This window comes from Mesoplodon bidens (genome assembly GCF_964165515.1).
Source record: "Mesoplodon bidens genome assembly, chromosome: 15".
Lineage (NCBI taxonomy): Eukaryota > Metazoa > Chordata > Mammalia > Artiodactyla > Ziphiidae > Mesoplodon > Mesoplodon bidens.
This window is the reverse complement of record NC_138171.1, coordinates 79,704,180-79,725,682: the sequence shown is the minus strand read 5'-3', so window position 1 is coordinate 79,725,682 and position 21,503 is coordinate 79,704,180. Positions and strand designations below refer to the sequence as shown.

Here is a 21,503-nt window from a genome sequence, read left to right as displayed (position 1 = left end):
TACACATCAGACCATACCACACAGGGTACTTTCCCTTTTTCCAAGTAAGCCTAGACTGTGCCAGCGGGGTTGGCCACAGCTGAAGTGGATATCCTACATGAGCATTCCCTCATCTTTTCAATCAACATAGCCCTAGTGAGTGGAAACATGGGCCCCAAAGATTCCCTTAGAGGTCATCCCTAAGTGACCTTCAAAAGACTGAAGTCTCATATCTTAAAAAATCACGTGAATTTTTTTCTACTCCTGAATATTTTCATGTTTGTTGGAAACTAAGATTGTAAAATACTTAACATCTGGGGAAAGCATTTTCTAAAAAGTTTCCTGCCCTGTCTATCCATTCATTCCATAAATATTCATCAAGTACCATTCCCATCCTGGTACTATATCAGTGATCAAGAGCTTCAAAATTCTCTCTCATGAAAGAGAGAGAGAAAATAAACTAGTAAACAAATAAGAGTGATACATGCTGTGAGGAAATAAAACATGGAGATGGGATGGATAACTATTGAGATGTAGTCTGACAAGTTGTCAGAGAAGGCTCTAGAAGGGAAGCGACATTTGCAGTGAGACCAGAATGATGAGTCAGAGGAACTGCAAACATGCCAGGCAGAGGGGCTTGAAGAATCTTACTGCAGGGATGCCGAGGCAAGAATGAGCTCGGTGTGCTGAAGGAATATTAAGAAGGCTAGAGCATCCCGAGAAAGTGACATGTGGTAAGCCCAGCCAGGGAGGCAGAAGACAGATAAGGCACAACTTGTAGGTCAGGTAAGGAATCTGGATGTTATTCCAAGTGCAAAGTGAAGCGCTTGGGGGTTTTAACACAGGGAATAATGTGATTTGATTTTACATTTGAAAAAGATCATCTTGGCTCTTGTGTGGAGAACAGATCGAAAAGTGTAGCTAAAAGCACATTTTGGAGGCTGCTGTAGTATTCCAGGCTTAGACTAGATGATGGAGGAGCTGGAGAGAAACAGGTGTGTTTTAGAGGCAGAACCAACAGGATTTGCTGATAGATTTGATAATGAAAGTGAGGGGAAAGAACTGGGAATAATTCCCCTAGATTTACGGCCTGAAAAATGGTGGTGCTGGCACTGATAGAGGAAAGGAACTGATGACTTTGTTTGGGGGACGGGGTAGCAGGGAGTTAAGAATCTCTAGTGGATGTTTTAAGTCTGAGATCCAGGCAGAGAAGTCAAGAAGGCAGTTGTAAGAATCTGGGGCTTAAAGAGAGATGGAATATAGATACAAGTTCAGAAACAGGAAACATAGAGCCATGGAACTAGATGAGATCACCTGGAAAGAGAGTTGAGATAGAGCAGAGTGGAGGAGAGAGGAGGGGAAGGGAGGTGAGGAGAGAAAAGAAGGGAGAGGAGCTGGGGAAAACGGAGTCAGTAACGAGCCCTTGATATTCCAACATTTAGAAGCTGGGTAGAGGGGGAGTGAGGCAAGAGTTTGAAAAGGACAGGCCTTTGAGGCAGGAGGGAAGTCAAGAGAAGAAAGGGCTTGGGCAGACAGCGCCAGTGATTCCAGTGCTGCTTAGTGGTCCAGTGAGATGAGGACAGGAAGTGACCGGGGATCTGGCTGCGTGGAGGTTATCGACCACCTTAAAAATAGCAGTTTCTTGGAGGAGGGAACAGAAGCCAGAGTGGGGTGGGTTGAAGAGTATGTGGGAGGAGAAGCTTTGGAGACAGTGAGCGCAGAACGCCCTTTTGAAAAGGCTGAGTGTGACGTGAACAGAGAAATGGGGAGTAGTTACAAGGAGATGCCGTGGGATAAAGAAATGGGATAAAGGTTTGGTTTTGTTCATAGAAGATACCAAAGTGTGTTTGGATGACTCATGGGACTAGAACAGGGGCAGAAACTGGTGATGCAGGAGAGCAGAGCTTCAGGAGTGAAGGCTAAGAAAAGGAAGGGTGGGAGCCAGTTTCCCAAGAATTGACCTACCTTCAAAAAATGAATCTAAAAGGTAAAACTGATCATTTTTTATTCTTTAAGAACATTTGTACTATACTGTGGGAGTTATCCTACAATAAAGACAGCTAGCATTGTGTGTTATATCCATAAATCATATCTAATTCTGATTCTGGGATTCTGAGTGTTTTTTTCTTTTTTTATATAGATTATCATTAGGCTGATATTAATGATTTACTAGGAACTACACATGGATCATCTGAGTTATTATTTTCCTTCCCATTCTAATATTTCTATCAGGCAATGCATTCGCTAGAGTGAAAATTGGAGATTACCATTACTATGGCTACGGGACTAAGAAAGACTATCAAACAGCAGCCACGCATTACAGCATCGCAGCCAACAAATACCACAGCGCACAAGCCATGTTCAACCTGGCTTATATGTATGAACATGGTTTAGGTATGGCAAAGGTAATTGTGCTGGTAATAATCCAACCTAGTAACGGCAGCTGTACAGGAAGGAAAATTTATAATGTTTTACACTTCATTGACGTCATCAATGTAGAGAAAAAGACTTAATATTTGCTGAGTCCCTCCCACATGCCAACACATATTATGTATCCTGATATAACCCTATGAGGTAGAATTTATTTTCTCCATGACGCCCAAGGATGGAACTAACGAGGAGAGTAAATATAGTCTTGGCCAGTTTGATTCATAGTAAATTCACGCTTTTTCCAGCAACACTAGTAGGCCCTGCCCCCACTGCCTTCCACCCACAGGCCTTTTTCCATTAAAATTTCCATTGACTCACAAGCTCTCAGTAATAAGGAGAAAGTGAGAAGGAGATCAGAGCTGGATACAGAGGTGGCATTAATCCAGAAACGTCTTTTGAAACACCCACTGTGTACATGACACAATGCCGAGTGCTCTAGAGAGGCCCAAGAAAATCGATCTCCATCCTTCAAAGACTACACCTGACTTGAGGAGATGAGGTGTATTCATTAAGAGGGCTAACACTACAAGGTGATAACGGGTAGATCCTTCAGACAGTCAGTGTAATTAAGGCAGAAGATGGCATTAGGGTCTGACAGGGTGAGAAAGGTGACTACGATAGCCGGGTGTTGGTGTGTTATGTATACCATGTCCTTTAAGTCACGTAACCACTCAATGAGACGCATCCTATCATTGTCCTTGTTGTTTGCATCAGGAAATCACAGTGCAGGTTAAGTCATAGGGCCGAGTTTGCAGGGCTCATCGGTGGTGGAGCCATCACTCGAACCCAGATCTGGCTGACCCCACATTGCTGGTGGAAGGAGTGGGCCCGGCACTACTGAATTTTCTATGCTTTCTTTTTCCTTCCAGTTGTGATAGTAACTGGGAATTATTGATAGGGAATTTCCTAGCTGACAACTACTCATGTGCACACGGCTGCAAGAGCTTCTCATTCAGGTGCCAACAATCCAACGGGAGAGACCCCTGCCTTCGGGTGCTCTCCTGTGCCTGCCTCTTGCCTGATCACTTTTCATCATCCCCAGAACCCTAAGCAGTAGAAAGAATGTCAAATCCAAATGCAGTCTGTTTTCCCCATTCCTAGCAGGTGCAAGCTTCCTGTTTTATAACATTGGGGCGGGCAGGACTGGATCGAATAGCTAGATTGGATGATCCTTTGGATGTTATTAAGCCACACTCCCTTCCCCTCCAACTGTCATCCACATCTGTAAAAACGGAACAGTGATACAAGCCCTGCCCCAGGCTTTGAGGATAAAACGAATAAGCCTTTGTGAAAGGGCTTTGTAGTGAAACAGTGTGTGGAATGACATTTTTAGATCAGAAGAGAATGTGAGTGATTGCTAAGTAAGGCTTCAAGAGGATTAAAGCTTTTGTTCATCATTCCCCATGTAAAACATAACAATATTGGTGAGAGGAGCATTGTCTGTATAGGATAAAAGTGACCCTACCCCATGGGTTAAATTCAGATTAGCTCTCCTGCCCCCATATGAATTGAGAAGGACTTAACAGCCCCCTTGTCCTCACAGTGAGGCCATTTAGCAGGGACTCCCTGGGGCGGGGAGAGCTGTCCTCTCAGGACACAGGGCCGACTACACAGCCCGCTGTGTCGGGGGTTCAGTTTTCCTCCTTCGAGTCACTGCTGGCTCTCTCCTAGGCACTTTCTTCACAATGTCAAAAAGCAGTTGTCGAGACATATATTTCATACATGTAGAAAACCTTTGAAGTTTCTCTCTAGCCACATTTCTGTTCTTTTTGGTCAGGGTTCTTGTTAAATTGTGGGTAGTTCATTTTGATCAGTCTCTCCATCACAGATAAATTTTTTCCTACAGAAAGTCTCTACATATAGAAAAAAAAAGAGGCTGTGCTTAACCTCAGACCTGGACATGGGAATTTTAGATTTAGTTAATGAGGGGCCGTTGCTCTTTGTCTTTATTAATTTCTTTTGTTTAGCAATTAGTAAAATAATTGCCAAGTACCCAGGGGCCAAGTTTATTAATCTTGCTATCTCGTAGTCAAATTAATGAGGAGATATCACCTCTTCTAATTCTTAAAATGAATATGCTGATAATTAAAAGTCCAAAGCTTGTTCCACTTATGGTTAATGAAAGCAAAGCAGTTAGGAGAACAGGCTTTCATAGCACCCAAGACATCGAGTAATTATGCATGTCTTCAGCAAGGCTCTTCACAATCCTCTTTATTAGTTAAACCTCATGCAAACCAGTGGGAAAGATGAGTCTAACATCATTACCAGGATTTCTCTGAGAATCAAAAAAAGTTTTGGTAAACTCTGAATGTAAGCCCCCTGGAAAAAAGAAGTAAGGTATAAATAGACTCTTGGTAAATCAGTGTAAAAATATGGGTCATTATTTTTCTCATCCATCTTTAGGAAAGGATTTGGGACTAGGGTGATGTAGGTGAATTATCCTAATAGCTTCACTGAGAAACATCTCATTCCCCAATTTCCGCCCTTGAGTTAAGCTCACTTGACTTAACTGTGGACCAGGACGGACTGCACCATTGTTTTGGGAACACAAAATAATACCTAGGGAGAAGCTGAGAGATGACCTGAACTAATTTAGAAATATAAGCACTCGGCTCACAATTTGTTATGAAACTCCTTCTCAATTTATACTTGATTCAGAAGTCCTTCAAAAATTTAATAACCATGAAAAAACCTGTTGCCCATCCTCTCCTGCCCATTCCTTCTGTCCTTATCCCGGTTCAGGCCAGAATTTCTACTTGTTGTAAAGGATTCTCAGGAGTCTCCCATTCTAGGGTTCTTCCTTGAACTGTGTGGCCAGAGAAAGCTCTGTCCACCAAAGATTTACCACCAACCAGAAACATCCACACTCGACTGTTGAATGTGTTAAACCATTGAAATTTGGGAGTTTATTGGTTGCAGATGTTAGCATTACTTTAGTTAACACATAATACAGCAACAAAGCCCCACTGGGTTATTATTGATAAAGTATAACTCTAGTACTGCTACCCCTCCACCACACTCCTCCCAAAAGTTGCACACACACACGCACACAAATACAAGCCAACAAACACAAAAATAAAAGAATCTTACTGACTTTCTATTGCTTAATGAAGTCCAGACTTCTTACCCTGGCATTCAAACCCTCCCTGACCTAATCCACCTTGACAATAATGGCTTGATATGCCACTATTTCCCTATATATCTTCTAGGCTGCTTTTCCTTTCCCCGCAAGACCTTGAACTGCACCCTCCTGACCTTAGGTCACATCGCCCCATTTGCTGGAATGATTTTCTCCCACATTTTTGCCCATTGAAGACCAATCCATTTTTCAAATAATAGCTCCAATATCATCACCTCTATGAACCCTTCAGTGAAGCCCTAGATTTAAAAGACATCTGCTTCTAAACTACCATGGTAACGTGCCTTGCTTTTCTTCATTCATTTATTTACTCAAATATTTATCAAGTCCTTGTTTTGTGTCAAGAAGCATTGTGTCAAGAAGGATATGAGAACAAGACACCCTTCAAAGCGTTCATAGTCTACTGTGGAAGAGACACGTCCATAGCTAAAGTGAAAGCCCAAAATGGCGTGCATGCATGCACACACAAGTGAAATACTATAAACTTGTTAAAGAGGAAACCATTCAGGCAGAGGAATCAGTACTGTCAGATTCTGTTCTAAAATGTTTTTGTAACATAGAGTATAAGACACATGATGCTCTTTTTATTTTTTCATTTTTTTCTTTGTTTTGTTTTTAAAATGGAAGAAAGCAGGTATGTTTTAAGACACTGACTAGAAAATCTATCTAAATTAAGAAAAAAGGTGAGAGGAAATTATCCTTGGAAATGAGTTTTAGTATATATAGGTAGACCTACTAAATAACACATTTTTTGGATCCTGCAGGGAAAACAAAACCACATCTACTGAATAAATTATAAATAGATCTGTCAAAAATAAAAGTAATTATGGCACGAAACATTTTTATTTTTTTCATTTGTCTAGTCTGACCTCCTATGGAGTGTTAGAGCTGAAGCTTTAAACACCAGAATAGAATTATTTTCTGGAAAGGCCAAACTAAAGTTTGACATTAAAATGGCCCCCTCAGAAATATGACAGGACAAAATATACATCTCTTAGAAATGGTCATAACCTTTCTTGAAATACATGTCTATTATCTAATGAAATAATGAGAAATGTGCAAAAAAATTTGTGTGTGTATACCTTTATTTATTAGAAAAAAACCCTACAAACAACCAAAATACTCCAAAATAGAAAACATGTTATATAAACTATTGTGTGGTGGTATACCACTCCATTATGTATTTTATGGCCTAGTGACTAAGTGAGCAGGCTAGAAGCAGACTCTCTGGATTTGAATCTCAGCTCTGCCACTTACAAGTCATATGAATTTAGATCAGTGACTTAACCTCTCAGCGCCTCAGTTTCTTCATCTTTAAAATGAAGTTAATAATATCATCTGCCCTATAGAATTGTAACAGGGTTTAAATAAATGACAGTGGTGAATGTCACACAGTAAATAGTTAATAAGTATTAGCCATTATTATGAAATACTGTACAACCATTAAAAATAAAAATATTATAGACTAAAGGAATATCTTAGGACATGGTATATTTTTTGAAATATATCGTTAACTTAAGAAAACAGAAGACAAAGTATCATACAGAATGAAAAATTCCTAAATTAAAAGTATATATATATGAATATATACAAAAACACTGGAATGCTGGAAGGATGTGTATGAAATATCAGTAGTTACCTCCGTACAGTGAGATTGTGGGTGTTTTTTCCTTATTTGTTCACCTCTGTATTTTCAAAGTTTCCTCTAATTAACATATTTATAATAAGAAAACAAGAATGAATTATTCAAAAAACTACCTCTGTCCCAGTATAAGACATTTTTGATGACACCAAAAGATTCGGGGCTGGAAAACTCCTGAGTCACGTAATTGAACAATTTTCATAAACCAGATCCTTTATTGCTGGAGAATTCTGTATCTTTGAGTTATAAGCAGCTTTTGTACATGTGCGCATAGGGCAGTACTTTGGCACACCTGACATTAGAGTTAGAAACACTTAAGAAGTCTGTAGATCGGTTTATATAATCTCCTAAATCACTGAATTTAAAGCAAAATAAACTCAAACGTACCACAGAAAAGTTAAAGTAAGTGGACTGGATGTGCAATGGACTTAAATAATGGACCCTAGCCATCATCAAAGCACAATTTATCACAGGGAATTTTCTTTGTGTGAATGGTTTGGATTTTTTTTTTACTAAATAGGATCAAAGAACAAGCAGTCTTTTCTAGAGTCTAGTAATAAAATTTCTTTTATATGGGTTACCCTAATTAGGCAGAACGGTTCAGGATTTTCTTTCTCTGCGAATTTTAAAGAAAGACTTTTCTATCGCACCCCACCCCCATTGCAAATCGTGAGGCCACCTTGGCCGGGAGCCAGCTCATCCCACTTTAAATGGTACTTCTCTGCTCTTTTTTATTATAAGCTAAGCAACTGAATTGTGATATTTGTGCCTCAAGAAATAAATTAATAACTCTTGCCTGCCTCAAATAAGAAGGAAGGAATGAGATATTGACCAAGGTTGCCTCTCCTTGAACGTCCCCTCCAAGTTAACATGCCTGTCACGTGTGGAGGTAACACCGCTGTTGTGATCTGTAGGGTGCTTTCAAGTGAACACCCTCTGAATTTGTTGGAATTAGAGACACAATTTAGAGTTTTTATAACATCCATTTTCTCTGTTGCCAGGAAGATTTGTTTGGAACAGTCTCCTGAATTTTAATTATTTTAAGCAAGCATTATTCCTCTTTCTCAAACAAATAAATTTACCAGTCCACGAAGCTTTGGAAAAATTTAAGAAATGACAAGCAAAACATAGCTGAGAGGACACCACCCAAGAAATGGGTTTAGCAGAGGCCTCAAGGATTCACAACTCTTGAACCCTGTGTAACGGGGGTCTGGGAGATGGAGAGGAGAGACAGAGAGATACTGGATGAGCACAATTTGTGAAAAATCCCTCTGCTTCCCCTTCTTTTGAAAATAATCCACAGGCACCCAAGCAAAGTATAATTCTGGCACTGGCCTAGGGCGCTTCAACCTTTAAATGCAATTCTACTTAGCCTTTTCGTTTCTCGGTTTGGGAAAACAAAGCAAATGTAAAGCAAACAAAAACAAGCCGTAAGTAAGTGAAAATGAAAGATTTTTGATCTACCATGGCATAATTTAATGGGGAAAAACAAGTTCCTAAAAATATAGTACGTCATTTATGGAATCAACTTCCGGCCTGAGAACCAAAATAGTTTATTCGCTCATTCCTCATTTATTCACTCATTTGATAAGTATTATCAAAGACTTGCCATGTGCTTGGCACTTCATTAAGCACTGCGAATTCAGGGGTGAACAGGCAGTGCAAGCCCTTGTCTTCAGGGACCTGGAGACAGACAATGAATAAACAAATCCCATAACTTCAGGTATGATAAGTACTAGGAAGAAAAGCAGGGATTTTAAATGCTTGCCACTATCTGTATTGCCATTTGTTTGGGGAGATGTACTGTTGGTGTCTGTTCTCCTGCCCTTTTAATTGGAATTATACTTAAGGTCTGGCCCAGAGATATCCAAGAAAGCTTTTTGGGGTCTGTGTTGGTTCTCTATGGCTGCTGTAACAAATGACCACAAATTCAGTGCCTTAAAACCACACACATTTATCTCACGGTTTCTGTAGGTGAGAAATCTAGGTGAGCTTGACCGGGTCCTCTCTGTAGGGTCTCACAGGCTGAAATAAAGGCTGTGTTCCTTACTGAGGGCTCTGGGGAAAAATCTGCTTCCAAGCTTATTCAGGTTGTTGGCCAAATTCAGTTTCTTGTGCTTGTAGGACTGAGGGCCCCATTTCCTTGCTGGCTGTCCACATTCCTTCTCCTGTCCACGTGGCCCCTCCACAAGGGCAAGTTGAGTCCTTCCCATGGCTAGAATCTCTGACTTCTCCTCTGCCACTTCTCTCTGCCTTTCTCTTCTGCTCTCTGAGAAAACTCAGTGTTTAACGGCTCATGTGATTACACTGAGTCCACCAGGTCATCCAGGACAATCTTCCTATCTTAAGGTCTGTAACCTTAATCACATTTGCAAAATTCGCTTTGCTATTGTAACATAACATATTAACAGGTTCCAAGGATTAGGGCATGAGCATCTTGTGCGGGCCATGGGGGAAGAGCGTTCGGCCTACCAAAGATAAGTTACTGTATTTCAAACTATGGATTCCATTTAATTTCTCCCAAAGAATCTGTACCTAATGAGTATGGGCCGTTCTTCTCTTTCCAGGACGTTCGCTTGGCCAGGAGATTATATGATATGGCTGCTGAAACAAGTCCGGACGCTCACATACCTGTGTTCTTTGCCCTCATGAAACTGGAAACTGTGCATTTGTTTCGAGATATCCTGTTTTTTAATGTAAGTTTGTCTCAGATAGGTCCCCAAATCTCTGAAAACTCCAGTGAGCAACTCTTGGGAGATGGGATGGAGGCAGATGATGGTTCTGAATGAAGTGAGAGGCTTGGATTTATTTTTGACAGAATGTCTCTTGCCAGCAGTTTACCATGAGATGGAAATGGATGAAATTGGACAATACCCTTGGACCATACTGGGATTTATTTGTGATTGGCCTAATTGTTGCCGTGCTGATCTTCTTGCTTAGAAATCGCTACCTGTAGGATCTGGACCACAGAAAAAACCTGCTCACGGGTACCAGTTCACTTCAAGTCATCTTCACTAAATAAAAAAATTTCCCCGTCAGACTCAGGAGTCTGCTGCTGATTTCCCATATAGGCCTGTGATGGAAAATGGACAAAGGTTGGGACTCATCCTCTGAGAAACCATTTCAGACCTCCTGCTTTGTTGAGGTGACCACTTGGGGAAGAGGGGATTGCTGGAGACTGATCACCTAAGATTTCCTTACAAACTTCTCATCATGGGGATCTAGTCCTGAGTTAGGGATAAAGACCACCCATTTTCATGTGGTTGTGACAGCCAGTCCCCTTTAGAGAGGAGAAATGGGTTTCTTGGCTCCTACAGACATACTGAAGTCGGGAGAAGGGGAGTTTTGGGAGGGCAAGAACACAGATCCCTCAGAATGTGATAAAGGCAAAAATTACAAACAGATGCTTTGTCTTATGGGAATGATCTGGTGAACCACATTCTATCTCCAATGAGCCAAAATTCCTCATGGCATTGCTGTGCCAGGGGGACTGATTCAGCCTCCTCAGCCGGGGGCCTTCTATCAAAGCTCCCTTAGCAGCTGTGCAGTGAACGGCACCATTTGGGGTCTCTCCAGCTTGCACCCCTCTCTTCCATTCCTCACTGGACCCCTGTGGAATCCCCTTTGGAGTATCCATAAAGGGAGAAGTTACCAGTCTCCTAGGACAGAGGCTAAAGGGCCCGGTTCTTTGTCTCTTCTGACAGGTGAAGCAGGGCTGCGGCCCAGTGCTGGGGACAGTGCAGGGTGAGAAGAGTGCAGGAGGCCCATGACTTATGTGAAGGGCCAGTCTTGGATCTCACCCTCACTGAGCCTCAGTTTCCTGATCTGCAAAGTGGGAAGATCTTCAAGATCTTAGAGAGCTGGCATGAGAATGAATGGGATAACGTATGTAAAGGAATTATCACAGGGTCCGGCATCTGGAATAAACTCCATAAATGGTAACTTGTAATATTCTCTAGAAGCTCATGGCAAGTTTGTTGGACTGTGTGGTTTCCGTGCCCTGCAGTTAGTTCTCCAGCCAAAATGCTGGGTGTTTATGTAGGAAAAGACTGTGCTTGCCTACTTGAAAACCCAAACTAGGGACGGGAAAAGAGTTAATTAATAATGTCGATCATGGGAATTCCCTGGCAGTCCAGTGGTTAGGACTCTGAGCTCTCACTGCTGAGGGCCCAGGTTCCATCCCTGGTCGGGGGAACTAAAATCCCATAAGCCTCGCAGCACAGCCAAAAAAAAAAAAAGAAAAAATGTCAACCATGATCAGAAAGGAGAGGGAAATGGATTTGGAACCAAGCCTGGGTTTGAGGTCCCTTAGTAGCTCTACGACTTTGGGCATAATTTATCCAAACCTGTTTTTCCTCCATAACATAGGATTAATTCCTACCTGACTGGAGATTTTTACAATTTCAATTAGCCTGACTTCACACAAGTGCTTTGTAAACATTGTACACACACATACTAGCCACAGTCATATTTACCTGGCCGTTGCCTATCCAGGCTTGTCTGAGGTCTGAGTGTTTACAATTTCCTGACACAACCCCTAACTTACTAGAGAGTTCCAGTCCCAAAGGAATGATAAAAGCCCCATTCACAAATGTGAAAGGAAGGAGCAGGCATCCAAACCTCAGGTCAGAGCCTAACGGACAGGAGGGCCGTGCAGTTATCTCTCTCATGTGTCTGGAATGTGAGCCCATCAGAGACGGGATAAGTGCAAAGAGGGGAGCGTGGAAGGTGAGCCCTGGTTCCAAGACTGGGTGAAAGATGAGCTCCTAGGAGGTAAAGCTTGTGAAAATAGCTGCAGGCGGGGTGGAAAGAGAGACTCTGCGGCTTGCTGTGTAGAGTAGACACTGCCTGAAATACAGGAGCAAGGGCAGCTTGAGCTCGTCAATTTCCTGTTTCAGCTCGTTGTTCCAAGTAAATGTGAGCCACAGGCTTTGAGAGCGCGAGTGGTTGGTTTAGGGTGTTTGAATCATCCAAACGTCTTTTTCTGGGCCTCTGCTCCAGAGCCTCCACAGTAGCAGCTCCCACCACCTCAGCGCATGGACTGTGCACCTGCCCGCACCTGGGCGGCTTTGCGGTGACTGACCACTGGTCACCGTGCACTATTTTGCACAGCGCCTTCACTTAAGTGTCTCAATCAGAGTACTTTTGGTTGCAAGAAAATACACCGTGTCAGCTTCCCCGTGGTCTCCAGCCAGCCCAGCTGCGAGCCCTTTTGGAGTGGTGGCTAGGCCTTCTCATCTCTAGGTATCCAGGGCCTCAGATATAGTAGGTGCTCAATTAGCACTGGATGACCAACTTGCCCACACCCACCTTCCTCACACCCAACCTGGTCCAACCCACCCTCTTCTCAACACAAGCTCGTCACGAAGTGCACAATGACTCATGTTTTTATAACTAGCACAGCAGCTGGTCCTTCAGAGTTCCCGACTACAATGCAAGGGAGGTTAGAATGGAGTTTATCTGTGATTCATACAGTTTTCTCTCCTCAGGAAAACTGATGCTCTGGAGCAGGCTCTATACCTTTTAAAACTCCCGATGCCAAATTAAACCAGAATCTCTGGGGGTGGGAGCCAGGCAACAGAGCCCAGGTCGAGGTCTACTGTAACCCACAACACTGAAATGTGCTCTAAACAAATTCGGTGTAAGGGGGTGACTCTGGGTTTTGCAAAAGACTCAGTACCAAAGACCCTTGGATGGAGAGCTGTGCCAGGGACGTTCACAAATGTACCTCCTGCAGGGTGGGTGCAGTGGCTGGTCCTTAGCTCTGCTGGGGTTGCATGAGTGACATCAGGCCTGCCGCAGGGCGCTGGACAAGACTCTGGAACATCTATGTTCCAGGCCTGTCCTCCAGAACCAGCTAATGACCTCAGGCATATCAGTCTCTCTTTGGGACTCAGATTCCTCAACTGCAAAATAAGAAAGATTTTTCTGATGTCTTACACCTCAAAAGTTTTATAATTCCAATCCAGCCTCTCAGGTATAACATTAAGATCTATAACAGCAAAACGCCTTAAAATCTTTCCATGTGTGGCAAGAATAGAATTACTTTTTAGGCTGTGAGATTATTTCAGTTCTTAGCTTTTGTTCCTTTTTATCCTGCCACCTAATTAATTTCATCCAGCATTGGTACCTGTGTTTTGATATGGAAACATTTTTTGTGGTGTGTGCTTGTGTGAAATGACTTATCCTAATTTGTGTTCTATTAAACAGAAAATAATTTCTAGGTAAAGATAAAGTGCCTCTGGAAAAAAAAGAATATTCAATCTTCACCTAATAGAATATTGAGCAAATCTCTTATATTTGAGATTTGGATTTTGCCATAGAGGCAAAACAGCTGTCTGAGGTCCTATAACTTATTCTTTTTTAAAATGGGATAGTGATTTTAAGTGGCATCTGTTTATTAGTCAATCTTCTTGTGTGAGCAAGAGGGATTTTATGTAGGACAAATGGTAAGCTAGCATCACAACGGCAGTCAATAATTTGTTCTTGAAAGCTTCTCTAAAGTTCATTCTATCTAGGAAAATAATAGCTAACATATCATGCTTATAATGTGCCAGGCACTGTTCTAACCGAATGTATTATTAACTCATTAGAGCCTTACAACTACCTTCCCAGGAGAATACTCTATCATCTTCCCTCTTTTTCAGGAGAGGAAGCTGGGGTCAAGTAACTTGTCCAAGGCCACACAGCCAGGAGGACCAGGTCCAGAGTCTGTGCTTTTAACCACTGCACTGGGATTGCCTTGAGAAAGTTCATAAACAACTTTTGCAAGATAACTGAATGTAAAGTTTTCCTGCAACCATTCAAATTATTTAACAAGCCTTCACAATGCCAGGCATTGTGCTAGGCTAATGTTTCCCAAAACATGTTCAAAGTCTTGCAGGGTGCTCCTTGATAAAAGGGTTATTGGGTGATTAAGTCTGGAAGATGCCATAAAATATAGACTCCTCTGGGACAGTCACAACAACATGAGCACATTAAAGATTCTGAGAAGTCTTACAGGATATATCCATTTAATTTTGTTTGACCCAGCTTTTCCAACCATATTTAGCTCTGGAAACTCTTCCTCTCCCCCTGCTCTAACCACTACCTTCTTTTGTAGCTCCTATTAACAGCACTCTGTAATCTGAGGACTACTGCACCAGACATGTAAGTCATCTTATGAGCTTGGCTTTCGAAGCCTTTGGAAAGGGCATTTACGCTCTGCTGGGCAGTGTACTAATGCGTCTAGGAATGGCACATGTCAGCAGTTGAGTGACTTATACAAGGTAAGCTGGTTAGTGGTAGAAAGGGGATTCAACAGGCAGGTCTGATTTCAGAAGTCATGCTGATCATGCTACCGGGCCACCCTGGTATCTAATGACAGCTGGACATCTTGCCTGGATTGGAGACCTATCATCCCACAATATAAGGCCCAGTCATCTCTGATGTAGGCCTTGATGTGACCTCACATCACGGTTCTAATCTTATTCTCCAGGATGAAGCCCTTCCCTGTTTCCAGTCCACCTGCCCCCTGCTATCCCTGTCCACCTGCTGTGCATGATACCCAGATTCCACCGGGATAAGAGCTTAGCCTGGAACCCCAATCAAGTGGCTGATCCCTGGAATTTGAAGCTGAATGTGTCCGGTGGCCACTGCCTGTCTTTCCAGCGTCCCGCTGCTTGATGTGCTCACGGGGATCCCCATTGTCTGCCTGGCAGCGAGTCCGTCTGGGCCATCTCTGCGGCTGACAGAACCCTGGTTATAGCAGTGGCACTGCTCAAGGGGTTGAACACTTAGCTGAAAGGCAGAACTTGTGGACAGAAAACATCGTATCAAGTGCTAACGGAGATGGAACTCACAAAAGTTCAGGATGGCCTGGGACAAGAAGGCAAGATTAAGTTGAGCTGGATAACCGACTGAGCTGAGAGTTGAAGGGACCTGGAAGAGTTTGGAGGGCAGGCGGCTCCACGGGGACAGATCCCAGCACAGGGCTGAGTGTGTGTTAGAGGATGGGGTCACCTGCCTGGTTCCAATATGCTGGTTGGGATGTATGTTTATGGGGGGAGTGGAGACATGGAGAAAAAAGAGTGGTCTCTCACACAGAAGGCTCTGGCCTCCAAAAGAAGGCAGTGTGATAAAATTAAGTGCTTTGTCACATACAAGACTGAAGTCACATATTGGCTCTGCCATGTATGTGACCTCGGAGAAGTCACAACCTCTGTGAACCTGTTTCTTCATCTGAAAGATGGGGACAGTAGAACAAGTGTCTACTCGATAGGGAGCTGTGCTGATGAAATGCGAATTGAGAATGCTAATCAGAGGCTCAGCACACTGCCTGGCAGGGGCATAGTACACACTGTTTTAAAAGGAGCGCTTGGCCAACCCGCAGCACCTTGGTACAGGGTAAGTGAAGCTGCTTTTGTTGAGAAGCTTAGCTGGCTTCAGATGAAATCTAAAGTTAACACTGAAGGGAAAAGAAGTCCCCAGATGTCAACATGGAGACTGAGAAACTGCAAGGATGGGAGGGCAATCCTGGCTACTTCTGTCTTGGGACCCAGATCCTCGGGTTGAGCTGAATGCTTCTGAAATCATCCTGCTCGATGGCTCACAGCCATTTCCCACCATAACGTGGAGGAAGGATGTCTCACGTTCCCCTCAGTAACAGGGGCTCCAGATGGCCTTGACTCTCAACCAATGGGAGGAGGGTGGAAAAACATATCGTTTGAAAAGGCCCCTCAGGAGCTTTCTTGGAAGGCAGGCCTGGGGCCTCTTTTGAGATTGAGTACCAAACCTGCAATTTTACAGATGAAAATCCTGAGGTCACAGAGATGGTGCCAGCCCACGTGTCAGGAACCAGTAGGGCCAGGACTAAACCCAGACCCCCCGACCCCCAGTCCCTGCCTGTCCCTCTACTTCTGGGTTTTTGGCAAGGGCTGGCAAGTCCTCCCTTGGGATTCTCCTCCCCGCTGTCTCCTGCTCCCAGTCTCAGCCCAGGCCCCTAACACTGTGACCTGGAGCTGCCCCGGACGGTTCTTCTGCAGGGCTGGCTCTGACACACAACTAGCACTGGCTGTCCTGAGCACACGCACGAGACTCTTGTACAAGGAGTCTGGGAACTGGCCGGATTACACCCGGACTTGAAAGCGCAGGCAGTTTATCTTTGCCTGGTTTTGGCAACGGCCTGCAGGACCAAGACAGGATAAACTCTGGCTTTTAAAAACCCTTAACCATTTCCACAGCATTGTGCTCACCTGAGAGCCTGTAACAAGCACGCAGCATCAACAGTCCATCCTGATAACAAGCTGTCAGCAACTCAACAGCTGAGACAGGAGGGACTGACTGAGAAAACCACAGCCGCTGTTACCTCACTGAACTCTCAAGGTCAGAGCCTTCCTTCTCACGTTCCCTGGTTTCATTATGGACTCGCCCCATCAGGTTTCTAGAAAATTGATCCTAATATGTATTCCTAGGAAATGAAATTTGAAGCCTACTAAATGTACCTTGGGAGGTTAGCTCTACTTTGAGATACCATGGACTCAAACCTCAAGGAAAGCGTATCTTGGGCCCAGTTTTTCCCGAGAACAAAGGTAATATGGTAGTTTATGCTGACTTTATACCATTTCAAGTAAGCAGAATATGTTCTATACTTCAAGGAACAACTTGGCATACCCTGGGCACCTAACTTTTCCCAAGGTGAGCATATTAGTTATCTAAGCCTGTGTTAACAAATTACTCCAAACACAGTGGCTTAAACAGACATTTATTATCTCAGTTTCTGTGGGTCAGGAACGTGGAGTGGCTTAGCTGGGTGGCTCTGGCTCAGGGTCTGTCATGAGACTGCTGTCAAGGTGTCACCTGAAAGTCACACTGGGGTTAGAGGATCTCCCACGGGTTGGCTCCCTCGCTGGCAGGTCCGCGCCGTCCTCTCCCGAGCGCTGCTCGATGCCCTCGGCACTGGCTCTCCCCAAGGCTGTGATCTCAGAGGAGGAAGTGAGGAGGAAGCGGGCCTCTTACGACCTCCTCAGAAGGGACACACCACCACTTCCATATTCTATTTGTTGGAAGCGAATCACTGAATTCAGCCCAGACTCACAGGGAGGGGAATGAAGCTCCACCTCTTGGAGAAAAGAGTATCAAAGAATCTGTGGATAGATTTTAAAACCACCACAGACGCCAAAGCATTATTTCCCTATTTGTTAACAACAGTACCTTCCATTTTCTTCAAATTTGTTTTTTTAAACCAGCGAGATACATACCTGTCAAGTATCCAGGCAGAGAATTAAAGTACCCCAATTTCTGGAAGGGCAGGTCCGCTTATTAGTTTCCTGAAGATAAACTTCACATTATTAACAGCAGCAATAACAACCGCCCCACCTCGAGCCCCCCTCTAAAAAAAACCCTCAAAACTTTCTTCTTAGGCAAGAGAGGATAAGATAATAATTTACGAAGGAATAAAATAATCACTATTCCAAGTATTCTTATTTTCCCCAAATGTCTTTTAATGTTTATTTCTTTCCTACACAGATGCTAATCCATGGTTAAATACTTTTATTTCATCCTTACTTAAGGGATATACACTGAGTTATAAAAACTGTATCTTCAATATAGGCCATACTGTAATTGTTTCCACCTAGTGGATAAAAATGGTACTAAAAGGGTTTGAAAAACAAAACTTGTTCCATAGCTACTTCAGCAAGTACACCTTTCTGTAGCTGTAACTTTTTACATTCATATCACAAACTTGGTGTCTATGGGTAGCTTCCATCTCAACAAATCCTGAAGAAATTCTTTGTTTTAAAAATGTAAGTTTTCATGAATACTGCCACCTCTGTAATTCTCTAGGCCAACAACCTGGAATACTGCTAAGAACCAGGAAATAATCCAAAAAGTCTCCCAGCAGCCAACAGATGTCCCAGGCCCACCACCTGAAGCCACGTTAGACTGACAACTAAGAGTGCAGAGAAGAGTCGGGAGCCTGGCACATGGGTCTCGATGGGGATTTGTTAAGGGAACCAATAAAGCCCATGCATTTTACTCCAAAAGAGTCCTTCTCACAGAACCTCCTCCCTCTTTCCTACCTTAAACCCCGTCCTAGAAACCTTCCAATCTGAGTTCTAATCTTACACATCACAAAGGGCAAGAACTGACTCAAGAAAGTTCATTTCGAGAGATGTATCAGCTCCAGCCCTACATAGCTTAAACTCAACCTCACTCTGATCCAGGGCTCCAGTTTCTGCTCCAAGAATTTGCAGGTACCAACCAGACCAGAATTTAAGCAAGACTGAGAAAACAGAGAAAGAAACTGAGATGAAGCCTGTAGCCGAAGAAAGCCCTTTGGAATCTGGACCTGAGCAGGAACCTCAAAGATGCTAAAGAGTCTGTGTGCCCCTATCAACACCATCCCCACTCGGAAATCTGGCCAGATCATCTATGGATGTGCCTCACTGCTTGTTCTCCTGCTGACGATCCTGAGCCTGATACTGGCCCAGTGGCCCAGCCACGTGTTCTCTGGAGACCCCGTGTATACAACCGCAGCTATGCTGCTGCTACTGCTCATCACTGGGGTCACTGTCATCATTTGGAGGCAGCCCCAGAGCCCCACTCCTCTTCACTTCAAGGTCCCTGCTTTGCCTGTCCTCCCACTTGTGAGCATCTTTGTGAATGTTTACCTGATGATGCAGATGACCTCTGGGACTTGGGCCCAATTTGGTGTCTGGATGGTGATTGGATTTGTCATATACTTTGGATATGGGATCCGACACAGCTTGGAGAAGAATAATCAACAGCCACTAGCCTCCAACTCCCAGACTTTTGACAAAAACATCCCTGGTGCTGAATCATCTTAACCGCAGGCAATAGACGCTGTGTGGAATCCCACCGTGCACTGAAGGTATCTTCTGGTTTAAGGGGCACTTTGAGGCTCTATGGAGTGTGAAGGTGGGATGAATTTACAGCCCTATATTTAATGCCAGTGGACAAAATGACTTCTATGTTGTATAATTTTTAAGTAACCATTTTTTAAGTAACCACTCAGAAAAGTGCATGCTTCATATCTGTGCAGCAAGATGAATTCTCACAAAGAAAGTACAAGGTAACCAGAAACCAGAGAAAAAATAAAATATTAACCTGCATGTAAAAAAAAAAAAAGAAAGTTCATTTCTGTAAGGCCATTGAGATTGACAGCAAGTAAGAAAAATGCAGGAATAGAGACAAACCACATCATTCTTGGGGCCAGTGAGTGTAGGAACAAGCAATGCAGTACAAGTTGTGATAGTAACTGTCAAGTTATAAAGCTGTAAAGAAAAAAAGTTGTGATAATAACTGTTGAATTATAAAGAAATAGTTATGTTCTATACACTGTTTAAAATGTAACACATTTTGGAAATATTTTTGATAAGACATTTTTTTTAATTTTGTGGCTTAAAAGGATGAGTCCCTAATCATTTGGAAAACACAGCTATTCAGAAAAATAAATTTCCTGAAGGTTCCAAGCAATTAAAGCTTAATAGATACTTCAAGCAGATATTAACTAAAAAAAATAATTTTACCACTGTCACTCAGGTTAAACAGTAAGTGTCCTCAATTCATTGTGTTAATTCCTCTTTATTTATTTAGTTAGTTAGTTTGTTTTTTGGGTTTTTTTTTTTTGCGGTACGCAGGCCTCTCACTGTTGTGGCCTCTCCCGTTGCGGAGCACAGGTTCCGGACGTGCAGGCTCAGTGGCCATGGCTCACGGGCCCAGCCGCTCTGTGGAATGTGGGATCTTCCCGGACCGGGGAACGAACCCGTGTCCCCTGCATCGGCAGGTGGACTCTCAACCACTGCGCCACCAGGGAAGCCCCTCTTTATTTTTTTAAACCAATGGACCTTGTTTTTGAGATTGCTCAAGGTAGATTCCTCCCCAGCTCCACCCCACCACCCACATATTCTCTGTTGGCATGAAATAAATGAAAGTTAATATCCTTGGTAAGAAACTTCAAATTTTACAGAAAGATTAAAAAGTCAAAGTACAAGCCTCCCTCTTAGTTTCTGCCCATCTCCTGCACCCCGATAGACGTTCAGACACTGGGACAGGTGCAGATACATCTGGTTCCTCAGTCCCTGTCCTCAGCAATAACCACTTCACAATTCTGCATGCATTCTTCAAAAACAAATATCAATACCTGTAAACGCGGGTCATTTAGGGAACACAGACACCGTGGAATACGTCCTTTCCTCAGGCATCAGTTTACACTTTAATATGTAGGAGTTTTTTGTTTTCCTTTCCTTTCAAGTAAGAAAATTAAGCTAAAAAAACCTTCCCCAAATTCTGCTGCCTAGGTATTCTTTTCCTTTGTATTAAAAACAAAAAACAAAAAAGCCACAAAGAGTATCCCAATTTCTGATATCAATGAATGTCCTAACTGAAGAGAGCAAGAACAGTAATTTCTTTTTCTCCTACAAAATTCTGGTTTTTAACTGTAACTTAGCCTAGGAAAGGGTACATTTTCCACATAATTTAATTCGATTCAAAATGGAGCTGAATATCTACCGCGTAAGGCATAGCCCTGGACTCAGGGAGAGCTTGGTGCTCTCATGTGGCAGAGGGAGGGAGGGCAGGTGGGAGAGACACAGAGAGAAGCAAATCCTACAGTAACTCCCCTAGGGCTGAGGAGGAGGCAGGGCCACGCCCATTAAATGAAAAGGACGGCAAATGGCTCGGCACTGACTGGTGAACACACTCATACTCACTCTTGGGCGCCTCCTAGCTTCCTCCTGGCTGCCTTATCACCACCTCTTCCACCTATTCTACACTGTCTGAGCTTGACTGCTTCTAATTCATTTTGATCATGACAACGGGACAGTGGACCTGGATTAGATTAAGATTGCCAAAGACCTCAAACAACAAAGGGAAATCAAGCAAACAGCACTTTTCATCACTGTGCAGATACTTTACATGTAATTTTGCCTCTGTAATTCTTTAAAATGTTCTCCTCTTAACTAAGGTAGTATATAAAATGATAGGGGTCTCACCCAGACCATGGTGGTGAGAAAGAAATAAGATTATAATTCTGATGGTTTAAAAAAAAAAAAAAAAGGTGAGGAAGGATTCAGTAAAGGTAAACACTCTTCCAAAGTACAAAACTACTTAAGAGCTCTAGAGAGGTTCATAATCCTCTGTTCCTCTTCAGAGAGGAACATGGCAAAGAAGACAGTATCACAAATAATTCTGGCTTAAGTATCTTAGAATAGTTGTTATAAAAGACGACATTTTTATTCTAAATGAGCCAGAACACGAAAGAATCTACCAACTTGTCATCCTCATCTCCACGGCTAACGTCCTCTCACAGAA

At 43.0% G+C, this 21,503-nt stretch overlaps 1 protein-coding gene across 1 annotated transcript in view; it reads left to right on the top strand.

Moving 5' to 3' along the window:
• The window catches only part of SEL1L2 (SEL1L2 adaptor subunit of SYVN1 ubiquitin ligase), a gene marked incomplete at both ends in the record, with an annotated part of 91,829 nt that extends 81,683 nt beyond the window's left edge, over positions 1-10,146 (top strand). Inside the window, 3 exons of the mRNA XM_081255186.1 lie at positions 2,212-2,384; positions 9,758-9,886; positions 10,027-10,146. Coding sequence (XP_081111312.1) covers positions 2,212-2,384; positions 9,758-9,886; positions 10,027-10,146 — 422 coding nt within the window. The remainder of the gene's footprint in view (positions 1-2,211; positions 2,385-9,757; positions 9,887-10,026) is intronic.
• Between the last annotated feature and the right edge of the window lie 11,357 nt (positions 10,147-21,503).